At 36.4% G+C, this 26,471-nt stretch overlaps 1 protein-coding gene across 4 annotated transcripts in view; it reads right to left on the bottom strand.

Annotated features, from left to right (window-relative positions):
* Positions 1 to 26,471, bottom strand: part of tll1 (tolloid-like 1) — a 77,725-nt gene that overhangs the window by 4,636 nt on the left and 46,618 nt on the right. For 3 of the 4 annotated variants that reach the window (XM_059002658.1, XM_059002663.1, XM_059002668.1), the window contains 9 exons: positions 24,838 to 25,033; positions 22,886 to 23,011; positions 21,753 to 21,913; positions 20,674 to 20,854; positions 18,616 to 18,738; positions 16,303 to 16,428; positions 9,836 to 9,963; positions 4,522 to 4,735; positions 92 to 342 (listed from right to left, as the gene is read on the bottom strand). In XM_059002658.1, the coding sequence (XP_058858641.1) occupies positions 92 to 342; positions 4,522 to 4,735; positions 9,836 to 9,963; positions 16,303 to 16,428; positions 18,616 to 18,738; positions 20,674 to 20,854; positions 21,753 to 21,913; positions 22,886 to 23,011; positions 24,838 to 25,033 (1,506 nt within the window). The remainder of the gene's footprint in view (positions 1 to 91; positions 343 to 4,521; positions 4,736 to 9,835; positions 9,964 to 16,302; positions 16,429 to 18,615; positions 18,739 to 20,673; positions 20,855 to 21,752; positions 21,914 to 22,885; positions 23,012 to 24,837; positions 25,034 to 26,471) is intronic. The other variant, XM_059002671.1, reaches the window with a different exon arrangement.

Genomic DNA, 26,471 nt, shown 5'->3' with positions numbered 1-26,471 from the left:
TGGAACTGTACAGTACTGTATTAATAGGGCTCAATGTACAAATAAACTCTTTAATTATCCCCCCCCCCCCCCACCCCCCGTGTGCCCTTACCCCTGATCCACAGAACCGTCCTAGTCTCTGAGATGTGCTGTCGTAACCATTGAATAGTTCCATGTAGTCATAGCCACAGTCTGCTTCCTCTTCCACCTCGAATGTCTGGAAGGTCAGCTCTATTCCATATCCCTTCTCTGCAGTTATCATCCACTCACAATCCACCTGTCCTGGGTAGTTATTGTCTCCAAATTGTGCATGTGAATACAGGTCTTTTAGTCTGGTCTCAGCTTTCAGCCTGCCTCCACATTCTGCAGTAATCCAAAAAAAAAGAGTGCACTGATGAAGCCACTTCAGCATATCAATGCACATCTGCCATTAAACAGATTTATTCTGTTTCCCAAAGCATTACAAAACAGGAGACTGAAACCTTTCAATGCCACCCATAAAGTTGGATTAGGAGGGTTGCATCTGTATGTGTGTGTGCGGTCTGTGATAGTGAGTGGAAATGCTATATTGTGATTTGAATATCATTTTAGTATTTTGGGATAAATAAATGCCATGTGATGATACCGACCATGTTTGCTGCACTTTATTATTATTACAAAATGCACAATTTGAAAGTGATACCACTAGCAAGAATGATGCTGAAGTCCTTATGTTGAAAACTTTTTTGAAATGCATTAGCCAAGTCTTTTTCTATTTAAAGAGTCTGTCTGTAATTAAGATCCCTCTCAAAAATAGCTGCCAAGCGTAACCCTGAGCTTCCTGATGAAGATTAGTGTAGAAACCCCAATCAAAACCTCATCAGACAAAACAAAGAGCTGGGAAGCAGAAGGTCAAACCTTCTCAGTATTATCTTCTGTAAGGAACAGAAAGAACCAAAAAAGAAACATTTAAAAAGATTATTTAGGTATGCCTACAATTTCTTACAGTTTATCTTTATCCACCCATTCATGCAAAATGTAATCTCAGAAAATATGATATAAAAAATAGTGAGTAATAAAAAACCCCACAAGTAATAGAGATGGAAGTGGGCCAGTGGGCTAGGGCAGTGATTCCCAACTTGTGGTGCGCAGACCACTCATGGTCTGTGAGTAAACTCCAGGTGGTCCGCAAACAACTCCCCAAATTTGGTTACGCAATTCTTGCAAAAACCCATTTTTACACAATCACACGTTGTGCTACTAATATTACTAAGCAAAACAACAAACAGCTTTAACAATGTGATATATATTTTCTCCTTTATCTGTTTTCTTTTATTACGGATTTATTTATAAATTAAATTATTTATAAATCCTTTTGATGCAATACCAAGCATCGCCTTCAAAGCTGCCATTAACTGAAACAGCTTTGTAATGTGAAACAAATACTAACTAAATAAATTACGTATTATGAAGGCACATTTGTCAAGATTAGACTTTTTTTTTTTTTTTTAGCCAGCAATATTGAAAAAAAAAAAATACATCTAGATTCACGTAAATGCACTGCTTTCTAATCTCTTCTAATCTTTCTACTGCTTGAGTTAACGAACTTCAGGGGGAAAAAAAAAAAAAAAAGTTATCTGGCTGTCCCAGCCTTTCTGCTCAGCATAAAAGTAGCGCACTGCATTGAATATTCCTAACTCCAACAACTAAATTTAAAAACAAACAAACAAATAAACAAACACACAAACAAACAAACAAACAAACAAACAAACATGAAAACCACAGTTTTAGTACTTTTCATTTTCAACAATATATATGCTACAGTGTTTCCAGGGTGTGACAAAGACAGAATGATTCTTGGTGATAAATCTCCCTCCCGACGTGTGACGGCGCCGTGTAAAGGGCAGCAGTGTGGAGTAGTGGTTAGGGCTCTGGACTCTTGACCGGAGGGTTGTGGGTTCAATCCCAGGTGGGGGACACTGCTGCTGTACCCTTGAGCAAGGTACTTTACCTAGATTGCTCCAGTAAAAACCCAACTGTATAAATGGGTAATTGTATGTAAAAGATAATGTGATATCTTGTAACAATTGTAAGTCGCCCTGGATAAGGGTGTCTGCTAAGAAATAAATATACTATAAAGGGAACAGAGTACCCTGGACTGGATGGCCAGACAATTCATTCCCAGGGTTAGACGGAAGTTGAGCTACACTAAATCATCGACCCGGAAGGGAAACGATGTGGCGGATTTGAGGAGCGGTTGTGCTTGTTAACCAAGATTGACGGTACAAAAGGGGACGTAGCAAAGTGATCTGTTCCTTTGAATGGTTAACCCTTAGCGGTCCATTTATTCAGCGCGTCTCAGGCGCGTCAGGTCCAATTTATTTTCACACGCGCAGTTTATTTTAGATGCGCTGTTTAAAAGTATTGTTTTTTCACAGTAAAAAGCACTGCATATCAACAGGACACTCGATACTGCATCTCCAGCCCCGCCCCACCCCTTGTTCGCTGTATTTTTCACATACCTCTTCATAGTAGTACATACCGATAAATCATCTCCTGATCACTCGTTTTATCACCAAACTCCTCAATAATGCGATCCAAGTCACTATTTTATTACTATAACATCTAAAAAAAGCTCTGCAAATGTCTGTGATATTCTTTGAGCGCTGGATGCAGAAGCAGCTATCTTGTTTGTTTATGTCCGTGTTATTTATGTGGTGACGGGGCTATCTGCAGTCATGAGATACACCCCTTTTTTCCGGCTTCTTCGGTTTTGTTTGTTTGTTGTGTCTAAAAATTGCTTGTCTGTTGTTATTAGATGGCTAACACGATCCAAAACTGTTGCCAAAGGCCAGCACTTACCCAGACAACACTGCACCATTGTTCACTATTAACTGTATTTACACCACGAGCACTACAGCACTCACTGTGTACTTGTGTTTGTGTTTTGTGTTACGTGTGGGTTTTTAAGATTGGGACTATTATTACGGGACCAACCCATGGATTAAAACAGAATGCCCCGGAAGCAGCTTGTTACAGACGCTTCCATCCAAGCTTCTATGGATTGAACTGTCGGACAAAATGTTGATTAGAGCAAATGTTTCTTCATCCCTGCTGCAGTCTGGCTCATGGTGTGTCTCAAGCACCAAAAATATGGCTAAACAGAATAAACAGAAACGTTCCTTGCGGAAGTGAAACTTTCACGCAGGTGCAGCTGTTTGTTATTGCGTCGGCTCACAAACGGCCATCAAGCATTTTGTCTCTCTCAACCCAGGTCAAAGCGTATAGACCTACATCCTGAGGTGGGTCACTGGGATGTGTAGCCAGGACCCAGGTAGGAGTGCTAGTGTGAAAGGGGCATTAGTCGTGTGTCTATTAGCTATAAATATTACTGCATTGCTAATTTATTCCATGCATTAATATTAAATAATAAATAAACAATAGTTGTGTAATTTTAACTTTTCTTAAATTTCAACAAAATACTTCCCAACAGAAGTGTTTTTGATTTTTTCATAATAACTTTTTTAAACAATTCACTGCTGCAAGTTGTTCTTTTGAACATTGATAAAGTCCATCATAGTGTTTTGTTTCAGTGAGGCAAAATATGTCAAAATCGGTATAATTTCAGAGATAAAACTTGTCAGGGAGCTGTGGATAATTGAGGTTCTACTGTACTACTGCACTTTACTTTCTACATGTACTTATAGATATACACATACAAATTACTTTCAAAATGCTGCTGTGAAAAAATGTGCGGCAAGTGATCCATGGGAAAAATCACAAGGTGGTCCCTACATTGAAAAAAGTTGGGAATCACTGGGCTAGGGTATTCTCAAAATGCAATTGTTTTCTATCATGCTTTACTTACGCAACCAACATATTTAACATAGTTATTCTGTAAGGGTAAAGTTTTCTTTCCACTAGTTAGTTAATAGCCACTATTGCATGGATTCTGTATTGTGTGAGATTTAACATTTTATAAATATTAACAAATTGCCATAATTAAAATAGAAAAATCCAGAGCAGAAAACACTCAAAAACATGTGTCAGCATAAATACCACTAGGTGGCATCTGAATCTTTATGCTATCAGGTATATAAACTTTAAAGTACTAGTAAAAGTGCACAAAGTACAACATAAATACAAGTATTGAGGACGTTTCCCACGAGTCCTTCATCCATTGGCATTTTAGCTGAAACGTCCTAAATAATTTTGTATTTATGTTGTACTTTGTGCACCTTCACTGTTACTTTAAAGTTGTTTTGGTTTACTTGTTATATTCTAGTGTGCACTGCATTTAAATCTTACAAAATTACAAATATTACTATCATGGCCTAGTTTATTCTGTTGTGAAAAAAATAAATCTAAGAGCATTTTAGGAATAGAATGTTAGAATCTGTTTGACTGCTTAAGCCCTATCACAAAATAACAAGACCTTAATTTGCTCGTTTTCTCTATCCCATTGTATTGTCTAAATGTATTTTTAAGTGACTATGACACGTAAAATATGTAGGAGGAAGAGCCTATCAAGCATGTTAATTGGTGTTGTTGTGCTTTACTAACCTGTGGAGTGGGTGGCCTGAAAGCCCTTCCTTTGTACTGAGGCATCTGAAATGAACCTGAGATACATCTTGTTGCCATTGGAGATAACAGGATCTGGTATTTTGCTGCCACATAACCGCCCGAGAATTGCAGCTTTGTCACTCTCTCCGTCATACACCTCCAGATGGTCGTAGGCACATTCCTGATGTTGCTCGATCTCAAACTCATTAAAAGACTGAAAAAATCAAATAAAACAGGAGGTTTGGGAGACATCTACATCATCTTGTTGATAAGTATGTCTGGAACTTATTTAGCCTAAAGTGAATATTTGGAGGACCCACTGAAGACATTATGGACCATATTCATAAAACTTATGGGGCTGTTTTTGAATACGGTCCTAGAGGGTTCTTATGTACATTCTATACAGTAAGAGTTGGTATGACAATAAACAGAACCACATTTTTTATGATATTAAGGCAAAAATGATGTGGAATACATAAATAAATACCCCCACTGTAAATGTGTTAACATCATGTGAAGAACAGGTTCATTATTTACGTACAAAGTGTGATTTCCATTATAATTTGTGTTTTGTTAAAATACAGCAACAAATTGTATAAACAACATAATTAGTCTTTTGACACAGAAAATATTACCAGTATCTTTATGGTTGGGATAATACTATTTGGATAATCTCTACAAATTCATGCAACTGGACTACTGCCTTCTATATTAATGTACAAAGAACTTGGCCACGACTGGCTGATCCAATTTCACTTCATTGCTGTAGTTCTGAAGCTATTTCCTGCCACATTGACCTAATGTGTGCAAGTGTGTATAAAATATGTGGTAATAAACACCAGATCTGGATTTCAAAGACTTAGCTATGTTACAGTATCTGTACTGTACTTTCGGAACAGCTATTTCTTTGTTCATAGAAGTGCACGGTAAATGAACTAGAGGATTCTGGCCAGTGCCATGGTAATGCCATTTGAGATTGAATAGGCTCCAACATTTTTCTACTTCTTTTTTAATAAGAACAATTATTTAAATATCCAAGATATATCTCTACTACCAGTACTGAAATGTTTGTCAAAAAATAAAGTGATATAATTTTAAAGGGGAGGGTCACCAAAATATGTCACATGCAGATATTGGTTCTGTTAGTCACTGAAGAACACTAATACCAAGTAACTATGAATATGAGGCATAGGAATATGAGGACTAAGCAGGCTTTACGTGGTGAGGAATATGGTACAAATGGTCTACTATGTGGCTAGTGGCTGTAACATATATACAGCTTCTGGGATATGTTGACTGTAGTGCAGTGTGTGTCACACACACAGCTATGAGACTATTTGCCTTAACATGCATTAAATGTGATAGGATTACCTCATTTGACATAAGTGGTGTCCCTCTAAAATTTAGGACATACTATTACCTTAGCCTGAATAACAGAAGTATTGTGTATAAACTTTGTTTTTGCACACCTGCTTAACAATATGGGTGGAATAAACCACAGCATTCCATTGGGAAAACAGTATGCAATATCTGCATCACCCCTTCCTTTCTTAATAAACCATCAGACTGAAACAACGTATCATAATGTATGTATTTCCAAGGAGATATTTTCCATGTCTAAAACTTGGGAATGAATTTAATTCTCAAATGCAGCAAGCTGAAACATTAAGCATCATCTTTTGTAATGAATAAATGGAAAACAGTAAAACATTGTGCAAATAATAGTGCATGTTCTGTCTAGTACAGCAAAGCTGCCTTAATCTACCTAATCCCTGCTGGAACCTGGCCAAACCCTGAATGTGAATGCACTTTACATTAACAGCTGTCCTTGAAGACAAGTACATACTCAAACCTAAGAAGATGGGGATTTGAATGAATAACTTCATAATAGCTTTTTTCAATCACAGGCAATGCAGAGGAGTGAAAGGGATTTCCTTAATCTGACCTATAATCCTCACTATAAATGTACCTATGGTATAATAAAAACAGTTCAAGGGACAAAATCCATGGACTGACCCTGACAGTGTACAATTATGTATTATTTATTTGTTTGTTTTTAAAAATTCTGTGTTATTCTTGATTTTAAAAGTTAACTTTAAAGTGGAGTTCGGGGTGGAAGCTAGGGCTCCTCCTCCTATTTTTCTCCTGCCTATCAAAACTATCTGCCTATTTAAACCACGTCACAATCTTTGTTCTCTCTCTTGCGTTTTGCTTTTTGCCCATAGAGAGAGAGAGAGAGAGAGAGAGAGAGAGAGAGAGAGAGAGAGAGAAAAAAAATATTAAATTAACCCTTTGCGGTCCTATGTCGGACCCTGTCTGACATCATCAAAAAGACCTAAAAAACAGGTCTCTAGTAGTTTTTTTCTCAAGAAAAAGCCAAGAAAACCATTCAATGGCCAAGTGAGAAGCCGAAAAAAAGGGGGGCGGATCTGAGCAATGCACTTAGCCCCGGCACCACAGAGATAACACGGACATAAACAAATAAGATAGCTGCTTCTGAAGTGGGGGCTCCCTTCCCGCCTATACCACCAGAGGTTTCCTCCTAACAGAGGGTTTTTTTCCTCTCCACCGAGTGGAGGGTCGCACATAGCCTGTCTTACTAACCATCTCTCTCTTTGTCCTTGTTTGTCCTTCTTCCCTGTTTTTTGTTGCGCATTGGCATGCAGTCTTTTGTTTGTCTTCACAGGTGCGGTCCTTGCGGGGAGCCAGTGGGCCATCCTTTTGGGGGGTTAGTGAGTCTCACTTCCCCAGCCTCGAGTCAGCTGCAACTACTCATGCCTTCATTCAAAAAGGGGGGTCCTCACCACAGCGAGTCAGAGGGGACCACCGGCCACACTGTTCTTTCACAGCTCATGCGCTTTTTCTTGCCTCACTCAGAGACTCTGTTGTATCTCTCTCACTGTGCTAGTAAGAGCTGTAGTCATCTACAATCCTTAAATACTAAAACCAAATACTAACAAACTCTATTTTTCAGATACCCCTGCAGGTGCACTCCAGTGCCTGGCCTTGGAGGACTTGCCTCACCTCTTTAAGGCGGCTCCTGGAGACAGGGATTCTCTTTCCTTCCTTCTTTCCAGGTTATGAACCTTTCCATCCTCTGGGGGCGTAGTCCGATCCGTGAGGCAGCGCCTCCAAGGATTCTCCGCAGAGTCAGAGGATTTCTATGTTTTTCAGGAGGTCCCGGGGGCCCATGGGGCCAATCTCTGCAGTACGAGGTTCTTGCGGTATAAAGTCCGGACCCCGTCCTTTGCCTTGGCCTGCAGGCCACTAACTGTTCAAAAACAAGCACTCCTGGCCCACAGGCCATCATCATTCCCTCGAGGCTAAGCCTCTGAACCAGGACTTTTCAAACTCGGTCCTGGGGACCCCCTGTGTCTGCTGGTTTTCATTCAAACTGAGCTCTCAATTACTTAACTATACCCTTAATTGAACTAATCATTTATTTAATTAGACATTTGTACTTGTTTTCAGCTCTTAAACAGTTGCAGTTCAAGTTACTTATCAAATGTTATAGCTAACTTGAAATATGCAACTGTTCATGAGCTGAAAACAAGTAAAAAGGTTTAATTAATCAAATCATCAGTTCAATTAAGGGTCTAGTTAAGTTACTCAGAGCTCGGTTGGAATAAAACCAGCAGACACAGGGGGTCCCCAGGACCGAGTTTGAGAAGCCCTGCTTCTAAACACTAACCCATATTCTTCAAGCAACCCTAGCTCCCGCCCGTGAAATAATCCACTTTTTATCAAAAACATTAAATAAATAAATAAATACATATATAGTTTTACTCAATCTATTAAGTGCATCCAGTTTAATATTGTGATTTTTAGTGAAAGTAATACAAGGAAAACTCACGCTAGAAAAACTTCAGGTAAATAGTTTTCTTATTTCTTTTGTAATTTCTCACTTAACCCTTTGAGTAGTGAGTTCTAAAATGCACTGCCGGACCTACGGGACAGAATTTTTTTCTGTCTTCTGCGTGCGCTTGATTATTACGAACAATCTGAAAGCCATATGTTTGTAAGAATGTAATGAATACTGACAAAATACAGACAAATCATTTTACCGTAAATAAATAAAACTAATAAATATATATGTTTTATTTAGTCATAGGGAAAGTTTTTGAGTAAAAAATAACATGTAGGAAATAAACAATAAACAACGGGGTGGAACAACCACAACAACAGGTCCTAATAACAAAAAAAGGGCGAGAGAGAAACATGAACAAATCATAACCGGGTAAACAGGGTGTGGGAGCGGAGGGAGTGAGAGTGTCTAATGCTTCACCGTATGATACTCCTTGAAGCATGGAGCAACGCACAGAGCTTGGCGCCGCCTCTCCTCTGTAACTTGATGTTGATGGTAAATATTCTTCGCTTATGTCTTCACTGACACACTCACTGACATCCAATTCACTGGAAGAATTGTATGTATTTGAATTTAAATCGGAATCTGAATTCAGTATTATTACTAATACTTCGCGATTTTCAGCGGTTACAAACACTGTTGACATTTTTTCACTGGGTTTATTATGTGTAATTCAGTCAATATCTGGCAGAGGGCGCAAGAGACCAATAAAAGGTGTTACAGAAACCTAGTGTTACAATATTATGTCATCAGGGGTTTTGTAGGCTCAGTAATTCAAGTTTAAAGTTGCAGAATGTACCGGTACATTCGTACTCCCTGGCGACCAGACAGCAGCGAACATACCGGTACTTTCGTACTACTCAAAGGGTTAAGTAAAAAGCTCAGATAAAAAGAGGCAAATATCATTAGACTAGAAAAGCACAGGCCTTTTTGAATCTGCGCGTGAGATTTTTAACCATTACAATACACATCACCCCTGTTAGCTTTATCATGGCAGTGATATACAGTAGTTAATTTATTATGAATACTATTGCCGCTAAAAAGGCACCATATCCACCTTAAAACCAGAAGTTATGAAGCCAAAACATAAGAAAATAGCTGTATATAAAATGACCTAAAAATATAGATATTAAAATGATGAATAACCTTCAAAACTCCCTCAAGGAGTTCTAAATCTTGGAATACATATCTATCCCGTGGGAGCCCCTACAGTAACCTAGATTTTTGTGGCCGAGTCTTCCTGTGGAGATTCTAGAATATTGCAAAATCTCTATCAGTAATGAGTTTTTTCTCACCCATTGTAACGGTTCTGAGATTATAATTTTTTTTTTTTAAACTAGGTATTTTGAAAATGTATTTGCTGGGTAGGCTTTTCTTATTACATGATTCCAGATGAAGGAGGCAGTTGATTATAATGTGGTGTGTGTATCTGCACTGCACAGTACTCACCACTTTCACACGGTGCCCAGGAGTAGCTGTAACTGCCCATGTGCATTCCTTACGGCTTGGGTACTTGTCTGGCCAGTTGGGGCTGGTGATCACTCCATTGGGACTGTGGACACTGTGTTCGCATTCAGCTGTGGTAACAAATGATAGATGCCTGTTAGTTACCATAAATATACAAAGGCAATAAAAATACAAATTAAAAAAAAAAAATCTCTAAAGTGGAGTTGTGGATTAACTATTTTTTGCTAATACTACTGGATAACAGTATTGTGAACATCAAGCAAACTTGTTATCAGACAAAACAGGGCCAATGCCTGGGAAATATATTTATATGACAATATCTAGAAAATGTATAATGCTAGTCCCCAAATGTTACAGTTTATTATTAATCATTATTTTACAGTTGCTTAAAACCAAGTGTCTAAGGTAGGTCTTTTCTATTTCAAACACAGATCTCATCCTCCCCAAAGGGACATATGTCGAACCTGGCAGCTGACTCTCTTGTCTATGTATGTTTTACTTACCCTTAGGAGAGATAAACATCCCGCCCCTAAGTGCTCACTTCAGACCTGCAGTGTATTCAGGCTGAGTTAACACTGACTGAGGATCAAACCAACAACCTCCCAATCTGCCAGCTACTACATCATTTGGTTTGGTAATGAAGACCACTGGAATTGCTTTACAGATTTTGAAAACGTAAAATATTTTAATAATGAAATAGAATCTTGCAAAAACCAAGTGCAAATGGAAGTAGTGCATTCTTTGTTAGGGCTCCAGAGTGGACAAGGCAATGTAAAAAATATAATTTAATACATTAGAAAATAACCACTTGTTCTGTTTCCTAAAATACCCACAAACCAGGTTCTAATTAAAGGGATACAGATTCCATTTTTGTCAATTATTGTCAACTAAATTAGCTGTACTGTACATTTTTATTCATAACATGAAATAACATTGGAGGTGTTCAGGTTCACAATTAATCAATTTCTCTGAATTGGTGGCTTTACTATTCTTCGAAAAATTCACATATCTTATATGTATAGTATTTTTAAAAAAGGAAGCACCAGAAGTGATTATGTTTTGAGAAATATGTTCACAGAAATAACAACAGGTAACGGGAAACAGGAATTGTAAAAGGGACTTCTTATTACAAACATGGTTTCTAGAGGTTTGCTGTTACTCATACTTGTACTCAGAATTGCTTTTAAGAAGTATTTATCTGCAGGTACACCAGTAAAACTGTCAGTGTGGATATCGGCTTTTGAAACACTCAGGGGCTGATGTAAGGATAGGCGTAGTGCAAACAATTGCGCCTGCAAAATCCAAATTGCCTAGCGACCAGGAAATGATTATGCACTGCAGCCTATGTAAGCTTAAGAGCAACATGCACAAATAATGAGCTGCAATCATGATAATGAGGGTTGTAATGAGCGCCGCCTGTGCATCGGGCTATTTAGCATCTGCACTTACAGCCCAGAGGTGAGGTGAGTTAGGAGCACAGAAAGCAGTAGGTGCTGTATGAGATTTGTGGAGCACAAAAATCAAACCAAACCAAACAAAAAATATGTCAGAGAAAGGGCAGCAAAGTCCTCTTGGCGCACAGAAAAGAAAATAAAACTCTTCTGAGGAGGAGCTGAGAGTCCTTACGGCTGAGGTCACTCTGCATGAAATTGACTTATTTGAAAAAGCCTCAGCCAACATCAGTTACCAGTATGCTACCAAAGAGGCCATTATTGTCATCTACAGTGGAGAAAGTCAATGCTGGCGGTGTTACTAGGACGACAGTCAACCGGGTGATGAAAAGGTGAAATTCAGCTATTAGGTCTAGGATGACCTGTGGAGTGAGACGATAACGCCTTACCACCGCATCCCAAACAAAGTGACCCTGGGATTAAATATGCTGGGTCTTCTCCTCCGAAGGTTTTCCTGCCAGTCCTCAATAAGAGCCAAGCATTGCCACATCAGGAAGTGTACCACGACAGCCATCCTGAGGCCAATGACAGGTCTCTGAAGGCGTGTGGTTTTATACAGCTCTTAATTACTTGCTTCTACAATGGCTTGCACCTTGTAACAGAAGGTGCAAAAGTCTCACTTTGCACGTATCCTTACATCAGTCCCTCAATGTGGAAGTTCATTGCCATAGATTAGTACTTGTTTTGAAATCAACACTCTTATGAATTAATGTATTGAATGCCTCCTTATAAAGCAATTACGAGTATGAGTAACAGCACACCCTTAATGGTTTCTGCAGATGTTATTTTATTGTGTTCATTTTGTTCACTATGACACAAAGATGAATCTTAATCTGTCCATAATTAGAATATATATATATATATATATATATATATATATATATATATATATATATATATATACACAGTACTGTGCAAAAGTTTTAGGCAGGTGTGAAAAAATGCTGTAAAGTAAGAATGCTTTCAAAAATAGACATGTTAATAGATTATATTTATCAATTAACTAAATGCAAAGTGAGTGAACAGAAGAAAAATCTAAATCAAATACATATTTGGTGTGACCACCCTTTGCCTTCAAAACAGCATCAATTCTTCTAGGTACACTTGCACAAAGTCAGGGATTTTGTAGGCATATAGTCAGGTGTATGATTAAACAATTATACCAAATAGGTGCTAATGATCATCAATTCAATATGTAGGTTGAAACACAATCATTAACTGAAACAGAAACAGCTGTGTAGGAGGAATAAAACTGGGTGAGGAACAGCCAAACTCAGCTAACAAGATGAGGTTGCTGAAGACAGTTTACACCATGGCAAGACTGAGCACAGCAACAAGACACAAGGTATTTATACTGCATCAGCAAGGTCTCTCCCAGGCAGAAATTTCAAGGCAGACAGGGGTTTCCAGATGTGCTGTCCAAGCTCTTTTGAAGAAGCACAAAGAAACGGGAAACGTTGAGGACCGTAGACGCAGTGGTCGGCCAAGGAAACTTACTGCAGCAGATGAAAGACACATCATGCTTACTTCCCTTCGCAATCGGAAGATGTCCAGCAGTGCCATCAGCTCAGAATTGGCAGAAAACAGTGGGCCCGGTACACCCATCTACTGTCCGGAGAAGTCTGGTCAGAAGTGGCCTTCATGGAAGACTTGCGGCCAAAAAGCCATACCTCCGACGTGGAAACAAGGCCAAGCGACTCAACTATGCACGAAAACACAGGAACTGGGGTGCAGAAAAATAGCAGCAGGTGCTCTGGACTGATGAGTCAAAATTTGAAATATTTGGCTGTAGCAGAAAGCAGTTTGTTCGTCGAAGGTTGGACAGCGGTACACGAATGAGTGTCTGCAGGCAACAGTAAAGCTTGGTGAAGGTTCCTTGCAAGTTTGGGGCTGCATTTCTGCAAATGGAGTTGGGGATTTGGTCAGAATTAATTGTCTCCTCAATGCTGAGAAGTACAGGCAGATACTTATCCATCATGCGCAATACCATCGGGGAGGCATCTGATTGGCCCCAAATTGATTCTGCAGCATAACAACGACCCCAAACATACAGCGAAAGTCATTAAGAACTATCTTCAGCGTAAAGAAGAACAAGGAGTCCTGGAAGTGATGGTATGGCCCCCACAGAGCCCTGATCGCAACATCATCGAGTCTGTCTGGGATTACATGAAGAGAGAGAAGCAACTGAGGCTGCCTAAATCCACAGAAGAACTGTGGTTAGTTCTCCAAGATGCTTGGGCCAACCTACCTGCCGATTTCCTTCAAAAACTGTGTGCAAGTGTACCTAGAAGAATTGATGCTGTTTTGAAGGCAAAGGGTGGTCACACCAAATATTGATTTGATGTAGATTTTTCTTCTGTTCACTCACTTTGCATTTTGTTAATTGATAAATATAAACTATTAACATGTCTATTTTTGAAAGCATTCTTACTTTACAGCATTTTTTCACACCTGCCTAAAACTTTTGCACAGTACTGTATATATATATATATATATATATATATATATATATATATATATATATGAATGAGTAACATTTAAAGATTATTTTAGACTATTATTAAATCTTAATTTCTCTAGATAAAAGAAACATTTATTTAGTCACTTTGTGTAACATTGACACAAACTATTTTTTTAGTTTATTAAAATATATATTATTAACATTTCTTACAAAAAAAAGATAAAATAAATTAAAAAAATTCATTAAAAAAAACCCCAAGGAGCGTAAAAATAAAAATCATGTCTGACCTTTTCCAATACTACTAGATATATCGTGACGTGGTGGTTCCTTCTAGGCCACTTTGATGGCATTTTGGAATCGAATGTACTGATCTAAGACAACAGCTTGGGGCTTTTAAATGCTTGCCAAGGTTATTGTAGTCTAATACCATTACAACTGATTAACTTTTCCCATACTAAAGTAAGGTTAAGCACCAGACTCAATAACATTAAAACCCCAATGCTAAACACTACTAGGATGCAGGATAAGGCTATAATAATAATAATAATAATAATAATAATAATAATAATAATAATAATAATAATAATAATAATAATAATAATATATAAAAAAAACATATTAGAGGTTTTGGGTATTAGGTAATATGTGAACCCAATACATAACAATTATGTTACTAATTTACATCCTGAGTCTCGGGTGTACATATAAAACTAGATCTATCAGTATCATTAAAAGTTGACAAGTGTGACAGAAGGAGAGTAAAGAATGTATGAACTATGCTTAATTTCAATTATTATTATTTATTTATTAGCAGACGCCCTTATCCAGGGCGACAATTGGATAAGCAAATTAATTGGAAGACTCAAAAGTGTTACATACAGCTATGGCCAAAAGTTTTGCATCACCTAGAATTTTAGGATTGAGACATAGTTAAAAAAAAAAAAACACTATATGAACATAATTTAGATATTTTATTTAACATGTAATCACAGAAAAAATTTCATTAAGTATATGGAAAACTACAAAGCGCTATGTAATTCAATATGTTAACGTAACCTTATTCAGCAGGTTTCATTAGACTTTATGAAACAAAATTATTTAATTCTGTAGGGTGAAGCAAAACGTTTGGCCAGAGCAATACATCTTTACATAGTGCATAAGCCATTTAAGCCACAACATTTAAAGTCTTCAATCAAGCCTGGTTCAGCTGTATGCATGTTCTTTTTTTTTTTTTTTTTTTTTTTTAATCAATTTAGCATACTGAGTTTCACGGTTGACATGTGTTTATAAATGTATAAAAGTCTCCTTTATTTTATTCTTCAAAGCAGATATTACTTTGACAAAAAAAACGTTATCGTTCACAGTTAACTAAATAAATACAGTATGTGTGTCAGTCTAAATTTGTATAGATTATAAATATTTCTTTAATTAGAGTTTCTGTACTCATCGAGAAGTAATTGTCTAAACCTTCCTGGAAATATTGCTGGTCCCTTTAGTCTCAGAGAATGCCTGATGTACCCATTAGGAAGACTGTGTTAAGAACAGATCCAGCTGTAATGTAACTAAAATGTAATCTGCTCGTGTACTAAGGAATTGGCAGCCAACACCCATAGTAGAATTATACCTTTGAATGTATAAATTACAATTCTAAAATTATGTATTACTCATGTCTAGAACAACTTATAATGGCACATAACAGTCTACTGAAGTTAGTATTTATAGTCTGCATTGTTTTCATTTTAAATTACCAAATTACTGTATTTCCTTTAATCATTTTGGTTAGGGTCTATTGAACACAACCTAAAGAAATGTATATCCAAATTTAAATGGTAAGTATATCTTTTTTGGTTTGAAACATCTCCTAAATTAATCTTGTTTCAGAAAATCAAAAGGAGGAACAGGAATGCATCCCTCCTCATTATTTTTTTCATTACCCTTGTTCAAAATCAATTGCTGTTTTTTAACTTGATTTTCCTGTTATTTTATTTTGAACTAAATCACAAGACTTAATACCAAGGCCATATGTTGTTTCTTGAACAACAGTTATTTCCCAATGTCATTGATGAACTTTACAAAAATAAACTAGCCCTTGTCTTTCCCCTGAATAGTGTATCCTGAACCCTACACCTTAATTTCTCAGGTTTGATTTGGGATGCCCAATTACATTTATTTACAATGTCCTTATAATATCTATTTTACTCTCTCAGCATAACATTCCTGTTAGTATTTTATAGTTTTTGCATTTCTATGGCAGACCTCTTTCCACCATGTTTCATATTCTTTATATTAATGTCTGGGATGGAGTTCAAATAATTATAACAGCATCAATATACTGTATATACCTCTAATGTATAGATCTGAGAAGGGAGGCTTTTGACGGGTGTCAGTCCACTGGGCATTAAAGTAAACTAATTAATATATGCATACAATATAAAAAGAAGGTTCAGAGGCCCGGCCGCACTAGAAAAATTGCAATTCAACCAACACATGACACAAACTTAGCTTATAAGATCTACAAATGAAAGTGTATCACATACCTTCTTTGCAGTCATGTTTGTTTTCATGTAGCACAAATCCATTGCGGCACTGACATACATAGCTCCCTATAGTGTTGATGCAGTCATGCTGACAGCCGCCATTGTCCTTGGAGCACTCATCCTTGTCTGTGGAGAGTGTGAGAGACGCACAACATGCACCCATGAATTGCTTATTTCGGAAATGAGCAGAAAAACAAGACAACATGCTGGTGTGTTTGTCCAGAACAGAGTAAGCCATGGCAATAGTCTCTGCAGACCTCTATAAAAAGAAGCCCAACATCTTTTACCATAGTTGTACCCATTCATTAGCCTATTGCTTTGTGTAGCTTGCAGCTATTGCCAATCCGCTATGGTTCTTCTGTATTACTGTTTGTGCTACACCTTTTTGTCACATAATTCATGAGCTTGTCTAGATGACTGTAGATGCATTACTATATTCTACACTATTAGGTATAGTACTATCAACGTTTTTTTTGACAACATCATAACTACAGTAAATGTTTACAAGAATTGTGAAATGTTGCAAATAATATTCCTTTGTTGTTATGTTAAGAATTTCTTTTTCACAACCAAATTGTGAAATATAGTGATATCACCTCTTGTTGATGATAACGTACAATTATATTCTTTTTTACGTGATTAATTAAAATAGAAAATCAAAGTAGGTATTGCTTCTTTTTTATTCACTGCTAATGATATTTACTTCTGACAATTTAAATAAATCATTTAAAAAAAATTACTGACAATGTGCTTAGCTCTTGATGTATCTGGACCTATTAAAACACACAAAGAATTCAGCAGTAGTTTTCAGAAACTAGAGTAAAGAGACTCATTTTTTCACAAAAAAATGTCAGATTAGATTTAGCTTGTTCAAGGCAACCACTGCGGACCATTCCGTTTATTAGCAAACAAATCCTCTAAGAGAGGTTTTACTGGGTTAGACATAAAGCTGAGGACAAGCAGAGGAAATATGACCTGAGTAAAACAGCCACTTAATTCTCCACAGCAGGAAGAAAAGCCAAACTACATTAGCAGATAGTAATTTCAAAAAGAGGTAGTCAGATGCTATCATTCTAAATCAGCTGTCATTTCAGGCAGGACTGGTCCGTCCATTAAACCAAAACTGTCAGACTATTTGACACATGTACTTACTGTAGTGCCATGTTGCAAATAGCTCCTGTCATTTCAACATGCATTGAAATGAAAGCAGTTACTGGTTACAAAGACATCTAAAAATGAGAGGATGTTGAAACTGAAAGGGAAGCTCAGTCTCTTTCCCATGTGTTACTAGAAGAAATTCATGGTATTCTTTGGGTATGAACAGGCTAAAATAGAATACACTTTTACTGTATGTTCGTTTTGTTTTGTTTTTTTGTCAATATGGAAACCAAGTATGTATTAAAAAATGTCCAAATCTCCAGCACTTAGAAGGAATCTTCTCAATACATTCCACCTTATACAGTTAGATGCACATTTTATTTTACAAGTCGATACTTATATGTAATAACATTATATTGTGAAATTTCACAGAAAATGTTTCAGAAAATTCCATACATAACTTCCATGCAAGTATTTAATCTTGCAGGGCCTGTATGTTTCTGAGCCCTGCATAATACCTACACCTCTCTGTATAGGTTATTTGTAGTTCTTTTTTTTTATATCAGTTGATTGGTAAGCTTTTTTGTGCTAGAATGCTGGTACAGTTTTCCACCATGTTAGTAAACGTTTCCAGGTAACATGGCATTCATAGTCAGGTGCGTGTATCTTTAAATCTATTATTCTTGAGTGTTTTCTGGGTGGAGAAAACAAGGTTGAGTTCCACTCTCAGTTAGCAATGGTGATTAATTTGGCATCTAGTAAAATAAACATAATGAAACGTAAAACAAAAAAAACACATAAATAAGCACTGTAAATGGAGTTACAATGAAAGCTAAAAATTAAGAATGCTTGAAATGTAAAAAAAAAATGATTTTGAGGAAATAAAATGGCTAGGGAGATACAAACAAGGTACACAGTTTAAATAAGATAGGTTTTTCTGATATCCATCAAAATGTATACCCTTTAAAACTGTAACATTTAGTAAGGGGCAACCTGGATTTACATTTTTAAACATTTAAAAACAAGGAATTAGAATGTAACCATGTTAATATTAGAGAACAAATGTTTGGTTGCAAGAAAACATTTGTTGCTGACAGGTGGAAACCAGTCTCCCAGTTTTGAATGGATGCTTTTTCAGTCCGACAGAGTAAGGAAAGATCCATTCCCAGTGATACGTGTTAGATTCTGAACCAGTCAGAGGACATGTGGTCGTACCTCTGAGACCCTCAGAGGCCGCCAGTCTCTCAATAATACGTACTCGCCCTGAAGTGGCAACCTGCACCAAGTCCTTGCAAGATTCAAAAACAAACATTTTGTCTTTGCAGGAAGCTTCCTTGTCTGTGAAAGAAAATGTACCAAGATGGCACCAGAGGTGAGTGTGTGCTTGGCAAATCCATGCCAATTAATGAGCTGATATTTTGTACTTTTTATTTTAAAAATAGAGGACCCAGCCTCATAAACCAACATAATGATGTAGTTATTTATACACAATTAAAGTTGTTACTACTTTGCAACATACCATTTCTAATACCTTAATAGAAACCAGCGTGGGGAAATGATTTGCTTCAAATTTATCTTTCATACAGTAATCATACACACACTGTTAGTTAATCATTTTATTTTACATTTGAAAAAAAAAAAGATATGACGGGAAAATATTATTTTCCTTGTGATATTTAGTTGAGTAGGATCCACCGTTTGACAGACATTAAATATATATTATCCCTACCAAGTTATTCAGTGAACTATATTTAACTGCTTTTAAATAGCATGCTTGCTGTTTACTTGTTTGCAGACTGGTTATCACCATGGCAACCAAAGGTTATTTTGACCACCAAGTTGTGGTAAACTATTGCTAAAAACATAGCTATAGATTGTAGCTTTTCAATTTAAAGAGTGTTTACAATTTTACACTGATGATTTAATGGACTTCAGGTAAAAACATTTGCCAAACAGGCATATCATCCTACTGCCTGCCTCTCAAAGTAAATAACTGAAACATGAACAGCAGATATTCTTTATCACATTCTGACAGTAAATGACAGAAAATGCCACATGTATTAAGCCTTTGCAAAAGTTTGAACCTCTTTTTATTAAGAAAAAAAGAGAAAAACAATTTGAAAACCATAGTAAATATTGCTCAATGTTCTATTACCTTTTATGATGCTGTTAATAATGCTGTGTTTATTATCCCTTGATGTTGGATAGTCTCAAGTTGGAGTCACACATACAGACACATGCAAAGAAAAAACACACACACAACCCATGCACTTCAATATGTGCACATGCACACAAAGTTACATTTCCTGAGAAGAATTTTTCAAAGAATAGGGTTTAGTAGAGTAAGCTGGATGGGTTTCTATTTCAAATTTTTGTGAGATTGATGGCACTTATTCTTAACAGAATACAAAACCTTACACTGCCTGAACATGGAAGTATTGTTGGTGGTCATTCACACAAATGATCTGGGGCAACTACAGATCACTAGATTATTTGACACTCTGTATCACAGTTTTCATTGAAGAATAAAATGCAATCAGACTAGACCAGCATAGACCCTCCCATGATCAGGATACTTTACAAAGATTAGGATTAACCTGACACCTGAGGAAAAATACACCACGTGTCAACTGCCATACTAAGAAAAAATACATCACCTTGTCAGAATTGTCAGATATGCTTCACCTCTTCATTATTTAGACAAACATTGCTCATATTGCTCATTTGCGCATTGCTTTATAAAAAAATTATAATCAGAATAATTTAACCAAACGGTAAACTGTCATTTTAGATTAGGATATCTACTAGGTACAGTAATTGGCATCTGCAAAATAAGTAGACAGGTTTAATTGCTAGACTACTTGTTTATACCCCATCTATACCACAAATTAAAAGAGATTGACAGTTCAAATTTGCATTACAATCTGTGGTCTGGCACACTGAAACTCAGCCTTCCTGCAAATGCTATGTTTCTGGTATAGCAGGAAGAATATGAAAAGTGTACAGTGCAATTTTTACAGTAAATACTTTTCAGCGACCCTGTTTTTAATTAGCACTTATTATAAATACCATTTATGCAGTATATCTCAATGCAGAAAGGAAACAAAATAATAAAGAACATACTGTATGGACTTTGCATCCAATGAATGATGATACGGCACACAAACAATGACATTTGGTTACTATGCAATACGTTTGCATACTTACTCTGAAACAACAATATGAACATTGAAAACCACAATGAAAAAAAATAAAATAAGGACAGTGTCATACCTGAAAAGAAATGTGCCTTGAAGCCCTTCTTTGATACTGTGTTGTCGGATTTGAACTCTATTCTCATGTTGTTGTACTGGGACGTGATGACTTCAGGCACTTCTGTTCCACAGTACTTTCCATGCAGTTTGGAATCAGAGGAAAGGCCACTGCGGACTTCTATATAATCATATTTGCAAACCTAAGTTAGAGCAAAAGTTATTCTCGTTATCAGTGACATCATCGCTTGACTTCACACTAAACATGCATTGTACATTCCAGCACTGTAAAAAGTGAATTAAAGTACATGATGAAAAACAAATCATGTCTTAATAAGAAAATCTAAATATTAAGTGGTTAATTAACAAATAATTGTTCATATTCTTAAAAGGACAGCTTTGTCAAGTCTTTAATCATTTTATTGAAAGTAGGAATATGCATCCTTCCCACCCCCTCTCCTTTTGATCCTGTATGGCCTAGACACACTGACGGCCACTGTTCAGGATATAAATTTAACAGTTGTCATTTGCAAATAAACACAAATCTTTTCTCAGAAACCAAAGGATTATCCCCTTCTTTGTTAAACACAATTTGTTACAACCTTCCTACACAAAAACCACTAAGCTCCTTAAAAGGGCCTTTCAATATTGTAATAATCATTATGTCTGGAGGGTTTTGATAGTTGTATCAGCTAAAAGAATCAAGATCATTCTGTCAGGACTAAGCAGGAATAAATGGCAGCAACTGCATGTATATTCGATTACTCAGACTGAAAGATATGTGAAGTAGATAGCTGGCTGTTTTGGTTCAATAGCAGCTAAAGATAACCAATGAGGGGGAAACAATGCAATAAAACATACTCTATAAACCTAAATGAAAGCTTGTAAATGAAAGCTTTTCAAGATTCAAACTCATTCTATTTTCCCACTCAAAGCTATCACAGCAGAAGTCGTAAAATAATTCCCAGACTACCGGCCCCAAACCGAAAGGCACTTGTAGAAACAGTCATGTTAAATAGCAAATAATATTACTTGTGAATAACTTATGTGTATGTGGGGGTGAGGGGGGTTGAGGTGTTGAAAGGTTAAGAAATCACTTACTTCATTTCCCTCAAGCTCAAAAAACTCAAACTGCATGGAGATCCGGTAGTGAGTAGGAGCAACCACTTGCCACACACAGTTCTTATTGGGAGGATATTCTTTGGGCCAGCCTGGAGTTGTAATAGTTCCATTCAGCTTGGTCAGGAGACCACCACAGGCAGCTTAAGTAGAATTTTAAAAAAAAATCACAGAATGCTATTTAGTGCCATCAATTTACTACTCAGCTTAGCATTCAGCTTGCATTCTGGTTCACTGGTTCTTTTTCTGTTCCAGAGTTTCTTTTCCCTCAACTACTTTTACTTTCTCTGTCTGGTTCATTGTTGCTAATGATGGTCCCGTTTAGGAACTATCTATTCTGTGGACAGACTGCTTGTTCCACACTACTCAATTAAGGTCCATCGAGTTCTGGTCTGGTCATTGACATCCCAGTACAGTTTGGTTGCTCAACTATATTTTATTTGATACATGCATATTTAAAGTATACCACTTCTAGCTTTTAAACATTTAAGTACAACCCCCCCACACCTTTGTCTACCCAAGCCTGCATGCTTGTAACACAAGCATGATTAGAGGTGTCTGTTTCTGTAATCGTAGTACAGAAAGGAAGAATTGGGATAACAAAGATTTTCTTGGTTTTACACAAGGTTAGCATTTGCAGCTGGGGTTGATAAAGGTTCTGTCATACACATTATTTATTTGGTACTTTTTCTCTTCCAATCCTATGATACCATGATGGAAATTGCAATTTCAGGGAAGTGAATATCTAGAGAGAGAATAATAGATGACAGCATCGGTATTAGAAATCTGTAATTCCATGAAAGGGGTCTGATGTAGAAATGTAAATGCTCCAGTTTGTTTGTTTTACCTAATCAAAATGCTGAGATTAAAATACAATGTTAAAAGCTTCCTTTCATTTGAATATATAATATATAATGTATACTGTTTAACCTAGTTTGAAATGCAATATTGGAGGGCTGTTTGTGTCTTGACAGCTGCTTGCTTGCTTCAAGCATGACTTGTAATAAAAACACCCAAGTAGTTTACTACAATGAGGTTAATAACTTTCAGGGGCAAAATATATTAGCCTTGTTGTATTCATTGAACCAGCATACAGTTCTGAATGTGTACTGTACCTTCACAACTCTTCTTGTCCGGAGCAAGTTCATAGCCAGGATCGCAGGCACACTTGTAGCTACCCAGTGTGTTCACACATCGCTGTTCGCACCCTCCATTGTCAGGTTTGGCACATTCATCTTCCTCTGTGAAGAAGGGAAGAAATCAGAGCACATTAATTAAGAACCATAGTTTTCCTCAGCTGAGGCAGTAAAATAATAAATGCATGTTACCCTAAGGGGGCAAGGAGTTGTGTGTACACCATTATTACTGTCTGAGATGGTTTATTTCTGCTGAGTGGCGCACTTTAGAAACACTGAAGACCTGTAACTGAGAAAAGACAAGTCTTATCTGGCCATTTCTAACAAAAGCTGATGACAGCTGCAGTCCTAATTTAGAAGAACCTGCGAGAGGTTGTGACACAGTAACAATCAGAATAACTGCGTGACTGACTGGAAATCCAGACCTGGGACATGTTTTGTAGGACATGTTATCTGCAACCTTATGGTTTTCTATTACATTATTATTAAAAGTTTATCCATGAGGCTACCTAATTGAGACCATAATACTCCTGGCTGAGAGGGATTATTCTGAGCAAAAACATCACTGGTAAGTTAAAGCAGTACATCCTCACTACAGTTACAATAAATAATGTATTTCTATAAGGTTACAATAATAACTATTCAATAGATGTATTCGTTTTCATTAGGCCATTATTATTTGTGTACTTTGGATTTGTAAAGCGTATGACATATTTTAAATGCACAATACTTGCAAAAGTTATTTATAATCATACAGTTAGGACTGACCTGATTTTTTTTACTGCTACTTGATTTATTTATTTTTTTCTTAAACCTCTGGAGTTACTATCTAAAGCACAAAGCAATAAGTACTGACTGAAGAAATCTGTTATCTTACCCTTTCTAATAACTCGTTCAAAGATGGCAGTATCAAACCCGAGGATTTGGGATTCAGACCTGCCTAGTTCCCCAGGCTGTGTTATAATTCCTTTTATTTTTATATATATTAGAGCTGTTGTCTGGAGCCAGAGAGTTTGGGTATTAAGGTGGGAGTAGTAGTGTTGTATAGAAAGCATTCTGGAAACTGACCCTTTTCACATAGCTTTTTCAAGACAATAGGTGTCCTAAAATTAATAAATACACAAGAAGAAATAAATAATGCTTGGTGTATACATTTTTTTCTTTTCGTAATGATTTGTGTTTTACTATGTAACATTAAGAGAATCACAGCGTTGTAATTAATGGGGGGGGGGGGGTTGTTTTAAAATTTCACAGTTTTATAGCTGTGCAGTTTGAATGCTCTTATAGTAATAAAAACTGCACTTTAAAGTTAACATGGAACCATCAAAAACATTGCTACCAAACCAACTGATTTCAGTTCTTAAAGTTTAATTATATCAGATAGCAGCTACAGTACACTGTCAACTAAGCATATGTTTCTGTCTGAAGATAATTCTGGCAAAAATAAATATTCCCTCACTAGCGTGTATAACCTTCCTAAAATAGGAGATCTGAGCAAGACCTCTATTGGTTTAATATGCATGTGCTACTGCCACAAAGGTTCCCATAGTTTCTGAAACATATTGCATTTGTTATATTTCTAAATACATACAGCTGAACACAATTTACTGGCTTTCTGTTTAACACAGTAGTCACGTAGTTACTAAACCAATAAACAATAAACATATTAAAAGCATATTTTGCTTATTTTATTTATTTATTTATTTATTTATTTATTTATTTATTTATTGCTTATTTTCTAAGTGCTTATTTTTATTCATTTATGTATTTATTTATTTATCTTCCTTAACATATCTATACATTTATATACATTTGAACTATGTAAACATATGTTTTATATGTTTTACATCATACAGTATAATCAGGTGATAAAAAAGCATATTTTTGTGGAAGTAATAAAACAAAAATGTCTGATTTCATGAAGATTATACCTTTGAAGAAGTTTGCAGCAAATCCTGCCTTGTTGACTGTTCCATCCGAAATGAATTTCATCCATAATTTATTTGAGGTAGATCGGATGTCTTCTGGTTTATCATAGCCACAAAAACGGCCAATCAGAGGGCTGTTCTCTGTGCTCCCATCTCGCACCTCCAGATAGTCATAGGCACAGTTATCATGTCTCTCGATCTGCCAGAACATACAAGAGATCTATATCAGAGCATATTCGCTCATGGTTTTAATAATAATCCCAATGTACCCCCATTTTTTTATATTCAATAACTCTTGCATAACAAGAAATACTGGATTCTGGAATCCTTAACAAAATTAGTTACTGTACTATTACTGTACTATTGCAGTTAAAATGATGAGAAAATGGTAGGTTTTCAAACACTGACAATATAGTACTATTGCAAAAAATATGCAATTCAGTATTATTATAGAGAATATATGATAATATAGATATTAATAATACTACTTATATTTTTACTTACTTAAACTTTAATCACCTGGATTTTTTCAAAACAATATAATATTTCTACATCATGTGGATTTCTCCATTATTAACATATGAAAACATTTATATAGCAGTTTTAAGGCTGGGATCTTGTCCAATATAAACAGTGTCTTAAAGATCACATAACTTTTAAAATGTAAGTGTTTAACATCTAAGTGTCAGTACTAACTGAGTAGTGTGGGTTGGAATCTCATATTCTGCCTACAGGCGGCCCTCTTCTAAATCCTTACATTTGTGTGAATGAAACGATGGTTCTTTGCCAGTGTGTTTCCTATGAATGTTGCCAATGTTTCACTGGATAGACTGAGACTGAACCTGGAGTTCCGCTACACTGTGTACACTGAGGAAGTCCTGTGCGTCACAAGTCGGTGGAAGCTATGAAGGTTCTTTCTTCTCTTTACTTTCACTTCTGTCCTGCACTTTCTGTAAGGTTGGTATTAGTGTTTCTTATTTGTTTCAAGGAAAGTGATCATTTAAAAACACGCATGACAAATTTAACATATTTTCAACAGCAAGAATGTTGACAAAAGTTTGCCAGCTAGTGTAATTGAACCACTTTTCATACTGAAAAATCTTTGGCAGACGTAACAGATGTGTACAGTGGCAAAAAAGCAAAAAGGCAGTCACCTGCGACTGGGCAGCTTTGCACGGTAATCAAAAGGCCCTTGTGAATTGATTCCTCATAAATTGGTACCTCATAAGACCAAAAGTCACTGTTAAGGGGGGAAAGACTAGAAGCATCAATTTTAATTTGTTTGCATTTAGAGGCAAATATGTACAATTTCTTATTTATGACATATTTCATGTGCTATAATGCGTCATTATTTTTTGTTCAAAGTTGTTCGGGTCATGGGGTTAATAGTGCTGGGAAAACACATACATCAAAATATATAGGCTGAATAAGGTAAACCATAAAATACAATGCTTTACTTAACTTTATAAGAAATTATTATGCTCTGCCTATACTAGGTTTTGATAGAATTATGGTTTTTCTACACACACATGAGGCTCTAATTTTTTTATTTGTTCACTTTATTCAAGAACAAGAATAGAATGATGTTCTGTAATTAGAACACGCTCTAAACAGACAAACACACACAGTAATCTGAT

The sequence above is a fragment of the Acipenser ruthenus genome, chromosome 2 (assembly GCF_902713425.1).
Source record: "Acipenser ruthenus chromosome 2, fAciRut3.2 maternal haplotype, whole genome shotgun sequence".
NCBI classification, from domain to species: Eukaryota; Metazoa; Chordata; class Actinopteri; order Acipenseriformes; family Acipenseridae; genus Acipenser; species Acipenser ruthenus.
The sequence above is the reverse complement of the archived record's forward strand: the minus strand, read 5'-3'. Positions and strand labels throughout refer to the sequence as shown.